General features: G+C 39.5%; 1 protein-coding gene across 4 annotated transcripts in view; it reads left to right on the top strand.

Moving 5' to 3' along the window:
* Nucleotides 1-22024, top strand: part of NFIA (nuclear factor I A) — a 370202-nt gene that overhangs the window by 222360 nt on the left and 125818 nt on the right. For all 4 annotated transcript variants that reach the window (XM_039238382.1, XM_039238388.1, XM_039238398.1 and 1 more), the window contains one exon: nucleotides 18695-18769. In XM_039238382.1, coding sequence (XP_039094313.1) covers nucleotides 18695-18769 — 75 coding nt within the window. The remainder of the gene's footprint in view (nucleotides 1-18694; nucleotides 18770-22024) is intronic.

The following is a 22024-nucleotide window of genomic DNA, read 5'->3' as shown; positions in this document are numbered from 1 at the left end:
AATTTCAGTTTGAGTAGAATCTAGTGGGTCCATCATCTGGTGGTGAAAAAAAAAATCTACTTAGATCTGCAGATCAGGGATTTGTATATATACATTGATGACAGTACTGCTTCTTATAGTCATATCATCATCTCCTAAGCCCTTTCTCAGTGCCTTGGCCTCTGGAGTAGGTATTCTTGTCCATGCAATTGGAGATAGTGCCAGGGTTAAGAACATGGGTTCTTTAGTTAAATTGCTTGATTTGAAATCTCAACTCTACCAATTACTCTTTGACCTTGACTTAGCTCCTTAGGCTGTCTGTGCTTCAATGGCCTCATTCGTACACTGAGAACATAATAGTACCTATCTCCTAGCACTTAGAAGATTATAGGAAAATCACACATGAAAAGGCTAAGAATAATTGGCACACAGTAAGTACTCAGTAAATATTAACTGTCATTCAAAGAAACTTTGTCACTTTCGTCCACTTCATGGCACTAATCCTGCTGGTCACTGGAGACTATATAAGCCATTCCTGCTCTTCCAGGAAGCCTTCCTTAACCCTCCCAGACTAGTTTAGTACCCTCTTTGTGCCCTCAGAGACTGCTTCCACTAACACAGCTGTATCATGTTGGATGATAACTGTCCCTGTACTTGGCCTTCTTTCCCAACTAGCCTGCAAGTCCCTGAAGGTCAAAGAGGTGCACCCTGATGCGTACCATAGTGCCTGGAACAGAATAGGTATTCAACAGATGTCTTTATTTTTATTTTTGGATTAATTAATGAAAGTTTAGTTAACTCACTCAAGATCACAAAATTGAATGAGAGCCATGTCTGGCTTATAAAATAATAAGCTCTAGAAAATATTCCCCTAATAATAATAGATTAAGTTATGATTCAGGGCTAACCATTACTTACAGGATATTGTCCAAATTTATTGAATTAAATTTATTGAATCAATCTTGTCATCATGATTGCTGTCATCTAGCAACTGTCTCCCCTGTCCCCAGTATACGCACATGGCTCCCTAGCTATAGGGCTGTCTTTGTTGATCCCCATAAGTGTGACTTACACTTTCATCTTCTCCTCTCAGACAGTCATCAATATTTATTGAGCCTACCTTGTAGAAGTCTGTGATGCTCTCCGGGTACAGAAGTGAAATTAAAAGATGGCGACATTTGAATTGAGTCTTGTAGAAGTGAAGCAGGTCTTCTCCATAGTTCTTCTTCGAAGGGTGTTTTTGCTAGCCTGTGAGCCCTTGAGGACAGGGACTATGTTGACATTTGTTCCCAGTTCATCATCTGTATACTTAGCTCCTAGGTTGGCATCAACAGATGTTTGTTAAATGAAAGAATCAGGCTGTAGAGAAAACTTTAAGTTTATAGTTAAAGCACCTTAAAAAACACATTTAGCTGGTCGTTGGAACCTCAGAATTGGCCATTGAGTTTACTGACATATTCAAACGTTTTACTGTATAATAGAGCAGAATGCTACTGGCTTCACCAGCTGTGTCCAGAAGGGCTCCATGTTCAAATTAGCCACAAATCATGTCCCTCATGGTATTGTTGCTAATGGCAACACTGAAGGCCAGAAATGCCTATGTTAGTGAAAAATATTTTATTTCAAGTGCTCCTGACAGTTTACATCTGACAGGAAAGTGCTTTTCTCGGTCTCAATTTTTGAGAGAGGGAACTAAATTAAACACACATACGTGTATGAGTACACATACGCATCCATTCACATAGGGTTCTCACCTGGTCCGTGACTGTTCTACAACCTAAGAAGGTTTTACGGATTTCCTAGTGTTGAGGATAAGAATTGAGCAAAAGGGATTGCCTTCGGTGATCGCCAAGCAGAAGGACTTCTGTGCAACCTAGTAGTGGGTAGCTGCCCTTGAGTCTTACTTTTGGAAAAATGACAGGTATTCGATAAAGTATCAGAATGATTAGAGGAAAAAAACGAGAGCTGGAGGAGCTGCCCTCCTTCTGAACAAGCAGCTAAGACAAAGGCATTCATTCAAATTCCTGGTTGCTTGACAATGTGGAGCCTGTTGTCGCTTAGTTTTGTTTCCTGGTTATTTTCAGAGTGTTGTTGGTTTGGGGCTGGCAATAAGAATTTAGGTCGTTTTGGCTGTGTCTTTTATTTCACCTATGTTCTTTCACTGAAAACAGAGAGCAGAAAGAATATTTATTTTCAAGCTTTACATGTTATTTTATTTCTGCAGGGCCTGTGAACCTGTTAGATGCAATGATGTTGTCGTGAGCAGACAAAATACTATTTATGTGATTCGTGAGAGTTTATTCACAGTGAACATATCTCCTCAGCAATTAAGAGGATATCAGGGAGCCTTGGCCAACATGTTCACATACATGTACAGCCTGATGAGCCAATATTTGAAATCAAGACTCTTCCAGAAAGTCCAAAATGTGTATTTTGTACCTATGGACCATATGTATAAGCCCTCCCTGCCAACAGAATAGAACAGAGTCATTCAAACATAATAAATTTTTAAAAACCGACTTCTAAGTATAATATCTGAACTAGATACCTGGGTAAGGGTGAATGATAGAGGGCGTGACCAGCATTGCACGGGGATTTAGAAAGAATTGTAATAATCTGGCCGGGGTAAGAGTTTGCATTCTGATTATAGAGACAATAAAGCAGTACAATGCAGGTCAAAATTGTGTCGTACTGAATACCTAATGAGTAGGATCCGTAAGAGTGTTTACACACTGCGGTGTTTTTCACCAACGGACAACATGGCCCTTCTTGAGGGGTATTCAGAATGTGTGAGGACACATTTGGTTGTCACGGGGAGAGGCTGTTGCTGGCAGTCAGTGGTGAAGGCCAGGGATGCTGAGTGTCCTACAGTACACAGGTCATGCAGAGCATTGGAAGGAGTCCCCCCCTCAAAAGGCCAATAACCCTGATGCGAAACACTGAAGAAATTCCGAGAACTCCAGGGCTCTGACTTAGCTCAAGCTGAGTCTAAGATGTGCTTGGTCCATTCTGTGAGTCAGACAAAGATCCTGTTCCCTAAAATGAAGGAAATGGCCTGCATCATAAAGTGCTTCAGTGATCAAAGTCAGTGAAGTGAAACATGTCGATCATTCTTCTGCCTAAAAGGGCAAATTCTTTTAGCATTGATTTAAAGCAATAAGGAATCAAGACCATTTCTTTAATGATGCTCTCTGAAGGCTTTCCATTTATATTGAAGTGAGGAGCTGAAACCTGGAGGCCCTGGACTAGAGAGTGGTTTATTTCAAAAGGTATTTCCACATTTAATGTTAATATTGTTTACTTTGCATACATTTTTATACTACCCAAAATATTTCCACATTTAAAAGGAATTTACTTTTCATTTGAAAAATACTGAAAACCAAAATTAGATTTCTAAATACCTGTTTTCTCAGACAGACAGCATACATTTAGTTACCAATAAGAATTTTTGACCTACCGAATTCTCTAAACAATAAAGTATAAGTGGCCAAAAAAAAAGAAAAGAAAAACCCACAGAAACAAAAACAAAAAACAAAACAACAACAAAACCTAGATATTTAAAAACTTTCTCTTTCTCTAAATACACCTATGTAGTGTTTATCGAAAACTTAGACAAAACTTGTTCTACTGAGAAAAAAATTGTCCTGGGGTTCATTTCTAGGTTGACTATCTATAGTTATCACCCCAAAAATAAAAAGCCAAAATTTGTGTCTCCATATCTAGGCTAATTCTTAGCCCATGTAGATGGTCACCGTGCATTTAAAGAATAGATTTATATTTAAAATTATTTTAAGAATTATAAATAATTATATTTTTATAAACATTTGTGAATAGATTTAGAACTTGATTTCTGAAGTTTAACTCTAGTTATTAAAATGTCATATCTCTCTTTAGAAAAATCTAGGAAATGCCAGAGGGTTTGCTTTTAATGATAAGTTTTGTGTTACTTGCTTTAGAGAATTCTTTTATTTTTACCCAAAAATTCACCCAAAATTATATTATCAACATTGTTATTTGTATGCACACTTCTCTGTGAATATGTTATTTACTACTCTGTGTCAGAAGAACATAGTTATTTCTACCTGTTGTTTCTTTTTGAAGTTTCTTATGTGATTCAAGATCTAAGATATAAAGACTGTAGTTATTATTTATAAGAATAGCTACTATTTTTTTTAATACATTCTGTGTTTTAGGCTCTTTGCTAAGCATTCTAAGTACCTTGTCTCATTATTCCTAACAAACTTATGAGGTAGGAGTGACCATTAGTGCCATTTTACAGATAAGGAAACTGAGGCTTAGGATATTTAGGATTCTAATTTCCATAATAGTGTCCCTCGTGCTGTATTACATGTAAATAATGCCTTGCAAATAGAATTTTTTGAATGACAAAACAAATGAACATGTTGCCGTATCCATCCCGTTACAAGAGAAAAGAAATACATTGCAGGTTCGCCTTGATTTGTACTTAGCCTAAAGTGTTCAGTTTTTCTGATCACAAATGACTAAAACAATGAAACTGAGTGTGTTTGATAATTTCCTATGTAAATTAGATCTATAACTTCTTTAAGTTCCAAAAGCAGGGCAGGCTTGGAGATGCTTGCTCAGTGAGGCCCCATCAGCTTTGAGCAACCTTTCATAAGCAATGATCATGACTCGCTGAGAGGAATGGACCCTGGCCGGCTAAATCCTGGGTTGCAAGCTGACACTTTAAGGGAATGTTCTTAGCAAAACACTCACTTCAACGGAAATTAGGTCAGCCTTCTGGAACATTTATCATGTATACCTGTCACCAACAAGACCCAGTCCTTAAAGTGAAGGGAGATCACAAGCATTGGTCCCTTCTGCTCTTAGTTGCAAAAGACACACTAAACCAATAGTTCTACAAATATCTGAGCTTGGCAGAAACTCCCATAAAGCCAAAGCCAGCGCTCATATAGTTGCTGTGGGAATTGAATTCCTTAATACTCTGTTTATAGAATTTTGAAACGGCAAATGGATTCGGTCTGTTCTGAAAAACAATCTGTCCCATGGCTTGTTTGGAATAACATCTAGAGTTGCTATAGAAGGATGTAAGCAGACAACCCGTGTCTGATTTGGAAGTCAGTTTCACCAGCCTCTGTCTGTCCCATACCTCGTAGCCAGGTTGGTTTTTGCCTGACCCGAGGTATTATTTGCATAAAAGAAAGGCCACCTTCTACTGAAGCTAAAGAGTTGCTAATTTGGTATAGAAACTAGACTAGTTAGCAAAATCCAGAGCTAGAGGTGTTAGCAAAATCTGGAGCAGTAGAAGTTAAGATAGAGTGTATGGTAAAACCAAAACAACAAAAATGAGTCATAACCCAATGTCCTTTCAGTAATCATGCGGCATCATTCTGGTGGTTTCAGAGCAATGTCAGCAAGTATGAGGATCCTACAGAGGAATTTGAGATTGTATCTGGGTCAGGTTAGGTGCATTTCTGCTCAATGAATGCCATTCATTGAGAGTCTTGTGGGTTGAAATGACCATGTTCACCAAGCAGTCAAATCTCTCTATCTACCAGGTTAAGTTACCTTATCTTCAAAAGGAAATAGTTACTTGCCTTCTTCATATGCTCTTGTTGGGTAAGAGCATATGCTCTTCTTCTATGCTCATGTATAGACTTCACTAAAAATGTGCTAAATGTGTGAAACTGCTTGAAGGAAAAGATGATATTATTGAGTGTGTGTGTAAGAGTCTACGTGTGCATCTCAAGAAGAATAAAAAGACAGAATGGGCAAGAATAAATGTTTCATCTCTCTGCTCATTTGTCCTACGTGTAGCAGAGACCCACCCTTTCGTGTACACTGTGCAAGTGGCACAATTAAAAAGATGAGAGAACTACAGTTTCCACTTTCACTGAGCTCTCATTTAAGTTGTGTGTGTGTGTAGGTGTGTGTGGCTGTGACACATCCTTAAAAAAAAAATGATAGCCTGTGTGAAATGCCATGATAGGGTGATTTTGAAACCCAAGAGAGGAACTCAAGTACCTGAAGAAATTTTGACTGTGAAAAAGTAGGTTGTAAAACAAAGTTTTGTTTTAACCCCATCCATAAGAAGGATGGGCCGGTTACATAGGAAAGCCCAGAAGATTTGAGTGGATATGGAAGAAATCTACCGATGATTTCTTGCTGGAAGAATTAAAAACAACAACAACAAAAAACCTTTTCATTATCACACTCTATTAAGCCAGGACCAGGAAACAATTTCTAATCAGCACTCCGATCTGGGCAGAGATTGTGCAGTCTTTTGTACAAGGCCTCAGATCCGTGTTCTCTATTCACACATGCTCACTTCCAGCTGTTGTCACTGAAATCCCACATAATCTTTCAAGGTCAAAGGGCAGTCACCCATGGCTGCTGCAGTTAAAAGGTTATGCTGATTTCTGTTGTCAAATATTGGCCCTTTTCTCTTCCAATCACTCCCATTCTACTTTTTTTTATCAAGAAAAATCCAGCCTAGAATTGTATTACATGACTTTAAAGTCTTAAAAGTGTTTCTCCATTATGCCAACACGACATGGCCTGAACAGTATAATTCATTCTGTTACATTCACAAAGAATTTTCTGGTACTTCTAAAATACTTTGTGTTTGTGCTAAGCCAGCAAACTTCAAAGTGTAGTGGCCCACACGATTTGTGGCATGCTGTAGTATCTGCAGAAATGTATACTATAGAGTCTATAATTTAATAAACGCTGTGGATTATGGCATCAGTAATTAAGTAATTGCCGGGTAAGCGGGCAAGAATTGCATGAAGCGAATGACTTTTAAAAAGATGAAAGCTCTTTGTATTTTGTGGTTGTAAACATTAACTAATTTTATTATATATTTGGAAAACTACATCTACCTGTTTGTAATTTTCTTTTTCTTTTTATAATCTTGGATAAGTAATTGCAAGGATTCTTTTAAAATATATCGCTTCAACTCATCAATGATTTTCTTTCCATGCTTGGTGAACCAAAATCAGTGCCGAGTGTCTTAAAATTAGCACATGGCCCCTGGTCATGGTCTTTCCTTGTCATTGCACGTGTCCTCAGGTGGTTTAGCAAGCAGGGCTGGCTGTAATGTTTCATAGCCATGTGAATTAAACCTAAAAACGAAGAACAGGACAATGCACATTAAGGTTTTTTCGCTGTTTTACATCCATACACCAGGGTAGCCTTCGGGTGATCCAGTTTCATGTCTGTTTCAATTAAGGTAATCGGTTTCTCTTTCATTCAGGGAATAAATTCCCTTATTTTTTCTCCAGTATATGCATGAGTTCATAAACAGAAACTGAAGCTATTACAAATAGTTTGATCCATTTGTAGATTACCAGGTATTTCTGTCCAAGTTTAGAGAAAATGTTGATTGAGAACATAAAAACAATAAAGTTGCTTAAAGGCCCCTGTTAGTTCAAAAGCAGGTTAATTAAAAAATACTTAAAAATGTTTTTAATGTTTTATTTATTTCTGAGAGACAGAGAGAGACAGCATGAGCAGGGGAGGGTCAGAGAGAGAGGGACGCACGGAATCTGAAGCAGTCTCCAGGCTCTGAGCCAGCTGTCAGCACAGAGCCCAACGCGGGGCTTGAACCCATGAACCGTGAGATCATGACCTGAGCTGAAGTCAGACGCCCAACCAACTGAGCCACCCAGGTGCCCCTAAAAAGTACTTTTAAAAAGTACTTCTAAGTGCATTAAGAAGCAACATAATCAATCTTAAAATATTTATAAAGTGCTAATTTTATTATGCTAATTATACTGGAATTTACTTTTGCTAACATGAAGCAAAATTTTTCTTTCTTTTCTTTAGATTTTCTTTATGGTGCTTAAAAAAAATACTACATAAAGCAAGTGTTTTCTCTGTTCTTATATATACGACTATTTCGTTGGGTCCACTTGCAAAGTATCTATCTCCGCTTATAACAGGCCCTATAAGTATATGATTCTAAATGCTTAGGGACAATAGGGAAATTAGTCTGTCGACCTCACAAGAAAATGAAAGAAAGGATACTTAGCCTCAAGGAGAGAAAATTAGAGGCTGAGGGACCATCTTCAAATACTTGAAGGGTACCAAAGTAGAAGAGAAATTAGATTTATTCTGTCCTGTTCCAGGATAAAATTGAGGTAAAGAGGAGAAATTATGGGAAGGCAGAGTCACTAAATGAATTACTATTTTTAAAATCAAACTTCATTACTTTATTAGTTTAAAATTCTTTGTTATAACACAATGATGATTGCTCTGTTACTGGATGATCTTTAGAATCTCTTTGCTTCTAGTTCATTCCACGCCATCATGCATTCAATATTTCCAAACATGCAAATAAGTAAAAATCATTTTTTACTTTTTATTTAGATGTTTTGCTATCTGTTAGACATCATCCTTTAATTAAGTGCTTAATCCTTGTAACTTAAACTCATAAAACCTCTTTATGTCAAGTCATGGAACAATCAACTTTAATTTAATGAAATACTACTCTTATTAAGTGCTGGAATTGGTGAAAAGATATGATAAGACCTTTGGGTTAGACTGGATAATCAAGTCTCTGGTATTATTTATAATGGATTAAAAAGCAATAACATTTATTATATAAAGAGAACTAAAGGAACCTGTGTTTAATCCTAAACTCTGCCCCTACCTGTGTGACCTTCAGCAAGTCACTTAACCTCTCTGAGCATAAACTTCCTTTTTCATACAATCAGACTACTACCAACTACACAGGATTGCAGCAGAATTGGAGCAAATATGTCTAAGTTGTTTAGCAGGGGGCCAAACACATAAACACCAAATAAAAGAAAGCTACACTTTCGATGAAAATTAATACAATCTTGAGAGGTTCTGGGAATAAATTTTTCAGATAAGCAGCCTACCTTTACAACACCTGTTACTGGCTTGATCCATTGTCCTAATGCAGGTATGTTAAAACGATTCCAAGTGAAGATGTGGCGTGTCCTTTGGCCTCACATTAAAGTGTGAATTAGCTCGAAGAGTTCAGATTCTACTTTTCCCTCAGCACAGGGGTACATAAACCATGTGGGGAAAATAGAAAGAGAAGAAGAACAGTCTATCTAAAGAACAACAGTTGCCAAAAATAAATGATACTCTTGTCAAGTTAGTCAAGAAATCAGGAGTTAAATAATACTAAGAAACTTTATTTATTGCAGGGACTCTCAGAGACTTTAACATGTGAATATTTCTTGTCGTTCTCCAAGGGTGGGTATGATGGTGTTTCCTGAGTTTATTATAGTAATATAGTTTATTTTACTATCTTTATTTTACATATATTTGTATCTTTGTGTTTTTGTGTTTGTGGTGGAGCATGTGGGGGCACTATTATACATAACACATTTGGGGAAGCACTGATAGGAATTCCAATGTGAAGTACAGAACATATCAGAACTTGGAGACTAGCAGGAGGGATATCTTGGCTTGTCACAAAGAGAGCATATATTTAGGTAGTATTGGAAATATACCTTGAACACTGAAAAGGTGTACCAGAGGACGGATTTTGAAGAGCTTTAAATACCTAGCAAAGAAGTCTAAACTTAATTCTAAAGAAATGATGAGATACCGATAGGCTTTTTTTTCTTATCAGACCAAAGACGCCAACCATCCATCCATTCTCTCCTCACTGTGCTAGCAGATTAACGCGGAGAGAAAATGCCTAGCAGGCATCACAAATTTATGTGCCTACAGGGGCCTTACAGATCATTAAATAAATGAAATACAATAAAGAGTATTGGGGAGTGTGGTACATTTGTAAGCTCTTGCCCAGTTTAAAAACATCCATATGTTAAAAAAAAATCAGTACTGTGTTAGCCAAGCAAAATCTGTTGGCAGACCGGAATTGGCCGGTGGGCTGCTGATTTGCAACACTTTAGATTCTAAAGCGAAAGGTTTGGCATTTATGTTGGTTAAGGTAAGTAGTAGGCTGCTATAACAAAGAGAAAAAAATACATTGGTGTAAGTACACTAAAATCTTTTTCTTTTTTTAAAATTTACTTTAATTTTTTTTTTTCAAAGAAAGCACATGAGCAGGGGAGAGGGGCAAAGGGAGAGAGAGAGAGAGAATCTTTTTTTTACGTTTATTTATTTATTTTGAGAGAAAGAGAGAGCAGGCAGGGGAGGAGCAGAGAGAAAGGGAGGGAAAGGATCCCAAGCAGGCACCACACTGTCAGTGCAAACCCTGACGTGGGGCTCGAACTCATGAAGCATGAGATCATGAGCTGAGCCGAAATCGAGTCAGACGTTAAACTAACTGAGCCACCCAGGTGCCCTGAAAGAGAGAGAGAGAATGGAATCTTAAACAGGTTAGTTCTATACTCAGTGCAGAGCCTGATGTGGGGCTTGATCCCACGACCCTGGGATCATGACCTGACGCTCAACCGATTGAGCCCCCCAGGCACCCCTCTTCTTCTTTTGGTAACTCTTCCAGGTGAGCAGTCTGAGTTGGCAGGGTGGTTCTACTTCACACTGTCATTCAGGTCTCATGCTCCCTCGTTCCCTCTGCCTTCTGGCTCTGCCCTCCCATGGACACTGTCTTTGTCTTTATGGTTGACACTGTTCTAGCTCATAAAAAGAGGAAGAAAGAGTGTCTAGGGCAGGAATTTCTTTTCAGGAAGGTTGGGTAAGAGTTGATTGTATCACGTCCATTCACTTCCAGTAGTGGCCACTTCTGACTGTAAAAGAGGCTGAGAACTCTTGTCTGTAGCTGTCAGTCATGGATATGTATGGACAATCAGCAGACTTTTCACATTGGACCCTTTGCTATAGCCTTTCCTGGAAAGGTCTTAGAAAAAGACCCAATTTTATTTATTTGGTTATTTATTTTAATCCATTTAGTTAATGTACAGTGTAGTGTCAGTTTCAGGAGTAGAACCCAGTGATCTGTCACTTGCATACAATATCCAGTGTTCATCCCAACAAGTGCCCTCTTTAATGCCCATCACCCATTTAGTCCATCCCCTCACCCACCTCCCTTCAGTGCCCCTCATTTGTTCTCTGTATTGAAGAGTCTCTTATGGTTTGCCTCCCTCTCTGAATCCCCAGGGCCTAGGACTGTGCTTGCCACGTAATAACGCATCTAGTACACATTTGATGAATGAAAGCAGTAAACCGCATATTGACTTTATGGATATGGCAGAACAAACAAATTAAAAACACAGATCAGTATTGTGTTTTGTATCGAATAATAATTGGATAATACTACCTGAGCAGGGCGGGGAAATTTGGGGCAACAGAAAAAAGAATCAACAGTACATAAGTCCCATGTCACATACTTTTAGAACCTTGTCTTGACTCACCTCCTTTTAAGCCAAGACTACATTATTGCCGTACTGGAGATAGTTCCTTGCTGTGTTGTGATAAACCAAAATGACAATTCTAACATATTCCAAATACATTCATAATAACCCTTATCTCCTGAGACTCTTCAAAACACCTCTTTCACGTTATTAGTTGACAAGTATCATTCCATTGTCTTACAGATTCTCAGACACAACTTTCTAGATATCGAAACTTTCTAGGGGTAGATTATGGTCACATTGCCAGTCCAATGACCTAGGTCAGTCTTTTCATGGTTACTAGAAGCAGACTACCGAGTAAAATCTCCACCATTGTAAAAATTAAGGACATCTATGTACTTTTATTACTACTACATTCTTTTTAATAGATGTCTGAATTTTTGGCATTTGTTGTAATATTAGGAATTATTCTAAAAATTACTCTAAAAATAAATAATATCTCAAATGTTATCAACGAATGGCAGAATAAATTGTCAATGTATAGTCAAAAATGAGACCCACAGTTTAGACTTTGGGCTTACTAGACCACCCTATCTTTTAAAGGGTTTTTTTTTTTTTAATGTTTTTTATTTATTTCTAGGAGAGAGAGAGAGAGCGTGAGCAGGGAGGGTCAGAGAGAGAGGGAGTCACAGATTGAAACAGGCTCCAGGCTCTGAGCTGGCAGTCAGCACAGAGCCCGATGCGGGGCCCGAACCCACGAACCGCGAGATCATGACCTAAGCGAAAGTCGGACACCCAACCGACTAAGCCACCCAGGCGCCTCTAGACCACACTATCTTTTAAAAACCTGTTTTCAGGGGCACCTGAATGGTTCAGTCAGTTGAGCATCCAGCTTTGGCTCAGGTCATGATCTCACAGTTGGTCAACTCAGGCCTCACACTGGGCTCTCTGTTCTCAGTGCAGAGCTTACTGCGAATCCTCTTCATCTCCCCTCTGTACTCCTCTCCCCCCTCTCAAAAATAAATAAAAACATTAAAAAAACATTTTTTAAACCCTGTCTTCTAAGATATTCCAAATCAAGAGAACAGAAGTAAGGTATCACTGGAGGTAAGCCAAGAATAATTTACATTGTGCTTTAGAGGGCTGCCAAATCAGGGTACCTCACGTCACTCATGTGGATCAATAAATGAATATTTATTACACACCCAGACCAAGTGATTGTGCTGGGCTCTGTGGGGAATGCAGGATCACGGGATTCAACCCTGCCTGGGTGGGATTTTTGGTAGCAGTGCAGAGCTCAGACAGACCAACAAGTGACTCTCCCTTAAGGTAGAAAGAGGCTATGACGTGAGACAGGTGGGGAAGGAGTTCTGCTCAACGGTGTTGACTGAGCACACATGAAGCATCCTGACTGTAGAGAAAGGGGAAGGTGTAGGGGCCACATTCCCTTTCCGTAAGTGGCTCCTAAGCCCGTGGGCACGTTATACAAGGAGAAATGAAAATTCCAGGGAGGAGCAACCTTGTGAAGGTAGACTTTTCTTCAGAAGGACGAGCATGTAAATTCTGTGAGAGCAGTGTCCTCAGGACATAGCGCGGGGCCTGCACGTCACAAGTAACCTCCAACACTTGTGGGGCATAAATGCATGAGAACAAGGGGAACCCTTTTCCTTTTGAGGAGCCCAGATGCACAAGTGTGGAAACACCCAAACCTTGGCTTGTCTTTTCCTAGTGATGGAACCTTATTTGCCAAAGGGAGAGTAGATGAGAGAGGCATTCTTTTTGATGAGATGACCTATGTATTGCAGTTTGTATCCTAATCATCCAGATGAGATTTGATGATTCAGAGCTGAGAGCCCTTTGCTTAACAGGACAAACAGAAATACCATCTAGCGTGTAAACATTCTTCCTCAGATACAGCCTCTGCTTCGTGGATGTTCAAATTTCCTTTCAAGGCCAACCCTCTGGATGGTCTGTCCCCAGCTGTTTCTTCCCCTCGACCTCTGAACAGTTCTGCAAGGTCACCTGTCTCTTTGCAAATCGAACTTGTTTCCTTTCCTGCCTGTTAAAAGGTAGATAGATGTCCAATCCCTTCATGAGATGAGATTTGGTCCCCATACAATGCCATGTTACCTAATAACTGCTGATATCATCGAGGCAAAGAGAACCGCTTTTCCTAACCACCCATAAAAGAATTCAGCTTTTTTTATATTTCTGCCTCTCTTAGAAAGCCTCATCTCCCCACAGTGAGGACAGCTGACTCCAAGGTATTGAAATCCGTACTTTAATTGGGAATTCACTGACCAAGACTTCAGTGAATGAACTTTTTTTAGCCATTTTCTAGGCTAAAAACTGAAAAAGGGTCTGCTCCTCCTCTCAAACTATGACATGGTTGCTCCTGAGCAGTAGTTCAGAAACGGAGGAGATCACTGTGAAATTCAGGTTTTCAGCTAAGACATATTTAACAAAAGTATCTTTTGCACTCATTTCTGAGAGGCCGTATTCAAAATGTAGATCTTGGGACCTTTCATGGATGTTTAATCAGCTTTCCAACCGAGGATCTTTTCATGTGAATGTCGAAGGTTGGAATTACTGGAATTGACCTTTTTATTTTCTTTTCCATTTTTCTCTCATCTGGCAATAAAGTAGAACACCCAGATTAGTGTTATTTCCCTGCAAGTCATTTTTATGATTTGGTTTGTGTTAGTGAGAACGAAATATTAATCTGCTCAGGTTTGCTTAGTAATTACATTAGACGTGTCACTTTTTCCATCATTTCTTAGGTTTCATTTCTCATTGCCGTCTTCCTCTAGAGTTCACCAGCGGGTTTCCAAATAATTGGTAAAGGAACAAAACCAGTTTCATAGTCCCTTAAAGTTAAATGGAGTGTTTACACAGACCTTTCCCCAGGGACACATTATAGACGAGATGGTCACATCAGGACTTGTACAGTCATTCTAACTTTTTGCTCTATTTTTTCCAGTTAGTATACCGCCACATAGAGTTCGCCTTCTAAATTATACACATTCAACTAAAATAAGCCTGAGGGAACAGCTTGCTGAGAGGCCAGGGAGGATCCCATTGTGATTTTTGTGGCGACTTCATCAGGATCACACGAGATTCTAGTTTAAGCTTGGGATTAGACTCTTTTTTTGCAGGGGGGGGGGAGGGGACTATGTCCATTAAATCATGATGCCCTTTAACTCTGTGTTAACTCAGTCCCCCAAAATAAGAAGCACAGTCACAGTGGGACAACCCCCCAGGCATTTCTCATCAGAGGACCCGATGGCACCTTCTTGATTGGAACCTCCATCTTAAATGGATGGTCTCCTCAGTCCTTGTCCTGTTTAGTCTGGAGGGACGATTTGGATTTTTCACTGTAATAGTTCTCAGAGGTACAGGGGCTCCATTTTAGTTCAGACTCTATCGCTAGAGGTGAGAGAAAGAGACAGAAATAAGTTCTGTCAGCATTTCTATAAAAAGGAAAATAAACATCCTCAAGCCCAAATTGAGTTGTTTCCCTCAGGGGCAACCCTGGAGTGCTTACTGCAGACCAGGCACTGCGTTAGAACCCGGGGGGCTGGAGACACACAAGATGCTCTTTCTCACAGGGCTCCCGGTCTAATATGAGAAAAAGACAACAGTCCAGTTCAGTGGGCTAGCTCCCAGATTCGAGCCATACTCTGTACACCTGGTCAATATTGAGAAAAGAGAAAAGGTGCAGGTGACCAGAGAAGGCTTCTGATAGAATGACAGTAAGGATGAATCCCGAAGGACAAGTGGGAATTTGGCCAAGCAAAAAGTAGGAAGGACAGTCCAGGAAGATGGAACAGCGTGGGGAGAGGAGTGAACCCGGGTCATAGTAGAGCAGGCGTCCCCTTAGGCCCAAGGGATAGGGCTAGAAGGGAGAGAGAAAAGATACTTTTTTTTTTTTTTTAAATGAGCCTGGAGAGGAAAATAGAGGCTATGGGTCAAGGGTGGTATGCCATGAGGTGGAGTTTGTACTGTACCCTGAGTTCTCTGTGGGACTCTTGTGACAGGGCAGTGAGCTCTGAACACATTGGATTTATCTCAGATTCTCCAGCATCTCATTCAGTTCTTAAGAGACACCTTCCCTGACCGCCCTTTCTAAAGTGTTTCCTAATTATTTTCTTCATTTCATTATACCATTTATAAATTTTAAAATTATTCATTTGTTTTATGTGTTCAGGGGTCTCTAATCCTAGACTGTAAACTCCCCAAATGTAGGGATTGTAGACGGTATCTTGAACCCCTAGCACAATGCCTGGCTCAAAGTTGGTGCCTAAAAAGTATTTGTTGAATAAATAAATGGGCCTTCAGATTTGCCTGTGAGAGACAGCTCTAGCTGCAGAGTGGACAGTGGACAAAGGAGAAACCAAGACTGACAATAGAGAACATAGTTAGGAGGCTGCCCCATCAGGCTGGTGAGAATTGGGAAAAGCCTGGGCCAGTCATGGAGGGGGTGGAAATGGAGATGTAGTTGGAGTCAAGAAATAGTAAAAAATGGAGTCAGTGAGGATTAGTTGGACATGGGTTTTTATAAGAAGCGGGAGTTGGAGATGGCACCAAAACATAGAAACCATGATGGTGGTAGATGGTTCATGAAAGTAGGGAATTCCATAGAGTCAGAACAAGTTCTGTGGGGAGAAGAAAATGAGCTTGACTTTGGACACATTGAGTTTGAGGATACCCATAGGCAATCTGGGTAGAAATAGCCAATAAACATCTTCAGAGAGATCTTGGCCAAGATTTGAGAGTCATTGGCCTAGCGTCATTCATCCACTCATTGAATAAACATTCACTTACTAACTGCTTTGTCCCAGGCATTAAATACAGTGGTGAATGAAACAAACATTATCCTAGTTTTCAGAAATATCACAGACAAGATGGTGACTTGTATCGTGGAAATAGAGGAATTAGCTTAGGAAATATACCTTTCGGGCACAAACCCTGGAGGGCACCATTTCTAAGAGGGGACCCTACAAAAGAAAAGGAGCCATCAAGAGATGATAGTTTGAATGAGCACAGGTGTTTCTCCCTTCCAAGTCCTTACACCCAACTAAACTTAGTTTGCAAAATATAGTGCTTGCTTTTTTGGTGGCAGGATTGAAGTACGTGTCTTTGCATACACTCTGTACAGAAATTCTTGTTGAGTTGTCTGGCAAAGAGGAATAAGAGTTGGAAATCAACCCAGAGCTTCGCATTCAACTGTGCATTTCCTTGCTCTTGTTAGATGTGCTTTAAGTCAAACTTAATGTGCAGTATGGTTGGATTCCCTTTGTTAGAGTCCGTGGGATTAATGCAATGTCAATGTCGTCACAATAGAAAGAGAGGTTACCTTAGTCTGTTTCGCCAAGACCAGTTTAGAGAATTTTGACTTATTTATTTTTACTTCTCAATAACTGTTTGTTATATATTCAAATTTCCTTATGTTGCATTTCTTAAAGTTACATGTCTTAATTTCAAAGAAAAGTTGTTTTTAAAAATCTCTTCGGCCAGCTTCTCCTTTGGCCCTAATTTTAAAGCAGGTGTTTTATGCTGACTCTACAGACAGGCCTCAACTAGATTTTACCTATGTGAGACTCCAAATCAGAAAACTTAAGAGGCAAAGAAAAGAAACAATATATCATAAATTATGTATTCCTTGATCTTTATAAGTTTCATATTCCTGAATATACCATAAAAATAAATAAGCAGTTGGTAATAGATGTAATAGCAGATATCTTAAAGGAATTAATTACATCCAGCAAAATAAAACAGATGCAAATTTCAGGCGCTTACCAATTAAAACTCAACTAAAGACCTGGGTGGGAGTTGTTTTGAGAAGTGATATTTCTTAAGCACGTCTTCAGGTGGAAGTCTGCCCCTTTACTTTATTTATTTATTTATTTTTTTTTTTTTTTAAATGTTTTTTATTTATTTCTAGGAGAGAGAGAGAGAGAGACAGCGTGAGCAGGGGAGGGTCAGAGAGGGAGTCACAGACTCTGAAACAGGCTCCAGGCTCCGAGCTGGCAGTCAGCACAGAGCCCAACGCGGGGCTCGAACCCACAAACCGCGAGACCATGACCTAAGCGAAAGTCAGACGCCCAACCGACTAAGCCACCCAGGCGCCCCCTGCCCCTTTACTTTAAAAAGCAGTTTGTAGTTACTCCGTGTTCTAAAAATTAGAGCTGTTTATCTGAAACATCATAGGTTGTGTTTGATATAAAAATTAGCTGAAAAAAATTTTAAACTCAGCAAAAGAAAAATATCTTTCCAATTCTAATGTGACCCAAAGAAAAAGAATAATTTGTACGTACCATCACAGTGATTTGTTGCGTATGTTTATGTGCACAGCATTTAATGAATTTATTGGTGTATAAACCATACCACAGGTAAATTTGCTTCCGCTTAGTAGTGGGTAAAATCTATTTTTTATCAATAACATGAACCTTATTTTTGGACTGTTTGTTATATATTCAGATTTTCTTATGTTGCATTTCTTAAAGGTACGTGTCTTATTTCAAAGAAAAGTTTTTTCTTTTTTAAACCCCTTCGGCCATCTTCTCCTTTGGCCCTAATTTTAAAGGTGTTTATGCCAATCCTGTAGCCAGACCTCAACTAGATTTTACCTATGTGAGACTCCAAATCAGAAAATTTAAGAGGCAGAGAAAAAAACAACATATCATAAATTATGTATTCCTTGATATTTGTAAGTTTTATATTCCTGAATATACCATAAAAATAAATAAGCAGTTGATAATAGATGTAATAGCAGATATCTTAAAGGAATTAATTACATCCAGCAAAAATAAAACAGATGCAAATTTCAAAGATTACCTTTTCGAACCATTGATTTATTATCTTCTCTCAAAAAAAAAGACTCAACCCACCCACTCATGAAGAAACTCTTTTGTTTGCGCTCAAAAGACTTTGTTCTCATGTTTCAAGGGTTAGGGCTTGCTTTTTCTACTCTGGCTTTTTAAAGATTCACCCTCTGGTGCCTCTAAAAATGAAGAGAACATCCTTAAATCTTGTTCTTTTTGAATGAATGGATAGCTAATGCTGATCAGATGTTTCTTTAGAGAATAATGTTTAAAAACTGGTATGGAATTTAGGTATCCTGGCTGATTCATTGGTAGGCTGTTTTCATCCCAGCTGTGAAGGTCTCAGAGATCAGCCAAGGTAACCATTTATTTTAAATCTTCTTTTGTTTCAGATTTCCTGTTGAGTTTTTTTTTTTTTTTTTACCATTTCAAAAATCACCCAGGTGTGTCATAGCTTTCCATAACCCCCAGATTCAAACCAAAAAACCAGCTATATAATGAAGTGACTGTACCCACCCACGTAAACTCTAAGTAGAGCAGAGTATGAAATTAGACCTTGCCTTTTTTAATCACAATGAAACTAATATTTAGAATTCTCTTGTCAGATGTCTTCTATTTATGACACTGTTTCTTTTGTTTTTGTTTCCCCAGGACATTTGGGCTTCCAGGACAGTTTTGTCACATCAGGTGTTTTTAGTGTGACTGAGCTAGTAAGAGTGTCACAGAGTAAGTATAATTTTGCTTTGATTTGGTACAGATTTGCCTTGGGTTTGTGCTTACTTTCTGCCTAGGCCTCCTAGAGACATAAATAGCTTTCAGAATCCCTTTTTCATTCACCCATTGGAAGAATTTCGCCACGCAGTTTATTTGACAGCCAAGAATTTAAATCAGGAAAAATTAAATATCATTTTAATGTGAAACATAGGGAAAGAACTGAAACCCTGACTGTCTCACATATTCCCTACTTTCTAGTGTGAACCTGGTTAAAAAAATATTTTGAGGCTTCCCTGATTTCTAAGAAAGCCTGCATTTTAAAAGAATTTGTTTTTGACCTTTAAAGAATGCTAATGCCCTCAGCATGAGTGACACAGTACAGCATGATCATTACCAGCTTGTCAATAATCACCAACAACAATGAATTAAGAGTACCTGTCACCACCCCGTTCCATTGATCAAAGGGGTCATTGATTGTATTTTTGCTATGACATAATCCAGACACTCCAAGGAGAAGATATAGGATATTCTCTCTCTTTCTCTCCCTCAGTCTCTCTGTCTCTCTTTTTTTCTCTCTCTCTGTCAGTCATACACACACATGCATGCACGCACACACACACACACAGTCTTACCTTCCCTCAAACCATCTCTTTATTTTTATTTAAATGCATACCCACAAGGACTCTAATGTCATAGGTGCCAATAACAAGAGGAAAATTTAAATATCAACTGTTACAACTTTGCTTTTTATTCTCCTCCTCCTACAAAATACTATGTATAGATAAAATTCACCATGTTAGCATTGGTTTCAAACTGCATCAAGTGCTCTGTGGAATGAGGTGGAGTAAAAATAAATATTTTCATTTCAAGTTCATACCCCCCATTCGCAGCATTACAGTCTTGCAAGACTGACCGAGTAAACCGGTCTATTTCTGACAAGATGTCGGGTCAAGCAAGCCACACCGCCCCAGTCTCACAGGCTCAGATTCTGTCTGCTCTTACTTTTTAAATCTGGATGACTGTTAAGAATCCAGAAAGTGGGATATAAGATGTGGGGGGCAGAGGATCTGGTGTTTGAGGGATGGATTAAAATAAAACCTAACGACTGTTGAGCAGTCACTATGTCAGACGCTACGCTGTGTCTTCACATGTTATATAAATGCGTCTTTGCCATAAACTTGTCAGGTAAGTACTTCCACTCATTTTCACAAATGAGTTACACTGGGGCTCTATTTAAGTCATTCACCGAAGTCAAACAGTGGGTAAACAGTTAAAGCGAAGTCTGTGTCTTACGAATGTGTACTCTTGCGTGGGTCCAAAGGAACTTGAGAAAGTGTGTCGTGTGAGACTAGACAGGGAGACTAGGAGGAAGGCAACTTTGCGGGTAGAATTCTGGCAGTTGGGACCCTTGGTTGATCCTGGGGGTGTTCTGGTGTGAGGGAGCTGGGACCATAGGGAGTGAGGCTTCAGGAGCAGGAGGGTGTGAGCTGGAACCGAGAAGTCGCTGCCATGTTATCAAGGATGCTTCAAGTACCAACCGGTGAAGAAGAGACGAGGTTAACTTGGAGGATATATGCTGCCCTAGCAGAGCTGGTTAGCCTGGCATTCGCCAGGGACAAATAATGCATTCATATATTTTTTTAAAACTGTTTTTCACTGGGACACCTGGGTGGCTCAGTTGGTTAAGGATCCAACTTCAGCTCAGGTCATGGATCTCACAGTTCGTGGGTTCGAGCCTCGCGACAGGCTCTGTGCTGACAGCTCAGAGCTTGGAGCCTGCTTTGATTCTATGTCTCCCTCTCTCTCTGCCCCTCCCCTGCTCACACCCTATCTCTCAAAAATAAGTAAACATTAAAAAAAAATTTTTTTAATAAAATTGTTTTTCACTTTGTAAGATTTGAAAAGGATTGCTATCCCACATTTTCTTATAATTTTAATAATAATATTACCTTTCAGAGGGTAATTATCATAATGGCATTCCAGATAAATACATTCCTTGAGCCCTTACTTAACTCTAGGATTGGAGCATTCAACCTTTTTATTCTACTCTGGCTGCTGGAATGCTTACATTTTGTCTTCAATACCATCAGTGTCCCAAGGCCAGAGTGTTGTATGAGAGGGCCAATGGCTGCTCAGGACCATCGCTAGCATCTTGTCCCTCTTCCATTTTCTGTGTGTCCCTTTAAGGTCTTATATCCCAAGGCCTATCACTTCTCAGCTAGATTAGCCCTCCATTCAGTCTGCATAGCATGGTTGCCAAGTGAATTCTAAACCTGCCTTCAGGACTGCCAGAGGGTATAGGCAAACCACAGATTGAATTTGGAGAGGGACCTGGTTTTGTTTCCTGTCCCCATTTAGGGGGTTATGTCGCTGATGCCTGGCATCCTGAGCGTCCTTCAGCTCTCGAATGCTTTTCGATTCTGCACACTGCTGTGTAATCGCTGTAGGACCCACTCACACATGGCCTCGTGCTGACTAAAACTGTTTGGCAAGAGTGGGACTGGGCTGTGTCAGCTAACTCATGGCTTCAAGCCAAACTGCTGTCCAGAGCCCCCCTCCCCTTGCAGATCTGTAATCCAGGTTTGTCAGAGTGTATGTCACAAGATTGCCTTGGCTGCTGGGGTGAGGATCCACCCCCAGCTCAGGTTTCCTCACCCCCGCACCTTTCTGAAAGACTGAACCCTCGAGCCTCATGATGAGTCAAAACCCTTCATTTCTTACAGCACTGTCCCCTTCCCCGAGTTGGAAGAGCTAAGTGTCCACGTTAGAGGTGCAGTGGGCTTTTTACAAATGAGTGGGCCTGGAGTGCATTCCACAGCCTTGAAACAGAAATAAGCTAACTGGCACGGAAGGTGATTAAATGTGTAATGTTAGCCCTGTTAGGAACATGGTGCAATACTAATGTGAAAAATTACTGTAGCTACCATTTACCAGGCATACACCATGTATCAGGCATTGTGCTAGGCACTTTGTAAATATTATCTCATTCATCCCTCCCACGGTTGCTATTGTCGTCCTTTTTATAGATGGAGACCGTGATGCTCAAAGAGGTTAAGAAACTTGCTCTTTTTACTTTGCTGTGCTCAGCTAACTGACTGCAGACATTTTTATCATGACCTCTCCTGTAACTGCATTAGAGAGCTAATCTTTGGATTCTGTGTTTTGATTAAAAAAACATTTCTCGTTAGAGTTGGTAAAGTTTTAGCTTGTTAATCTGTACATTAAAAAAAAAAAAAACAGGTTGAAGCTACTTTCCTATAAAGTTAA

Source organism: Hyaena hyaena, unplaced genomic scaffold (assembly GCF_003009895.1).
Source record: "Hyaena hyaena isolate Hyena2069 unplaced genomic scaffold, ASM300989v1 scaffold_5, whole genome shotgun sequence".
NCBI classification, from domain to species: domain Eukaryota; kingdom Metazoa; phylum Chordata; class Mammalia; order Carnivora; family Hyaenidae; genus Hyaena; species Hyaena hyaena.
This window is presented reverse-complemented; position numbering and strand designations above follow the sequence as displayed.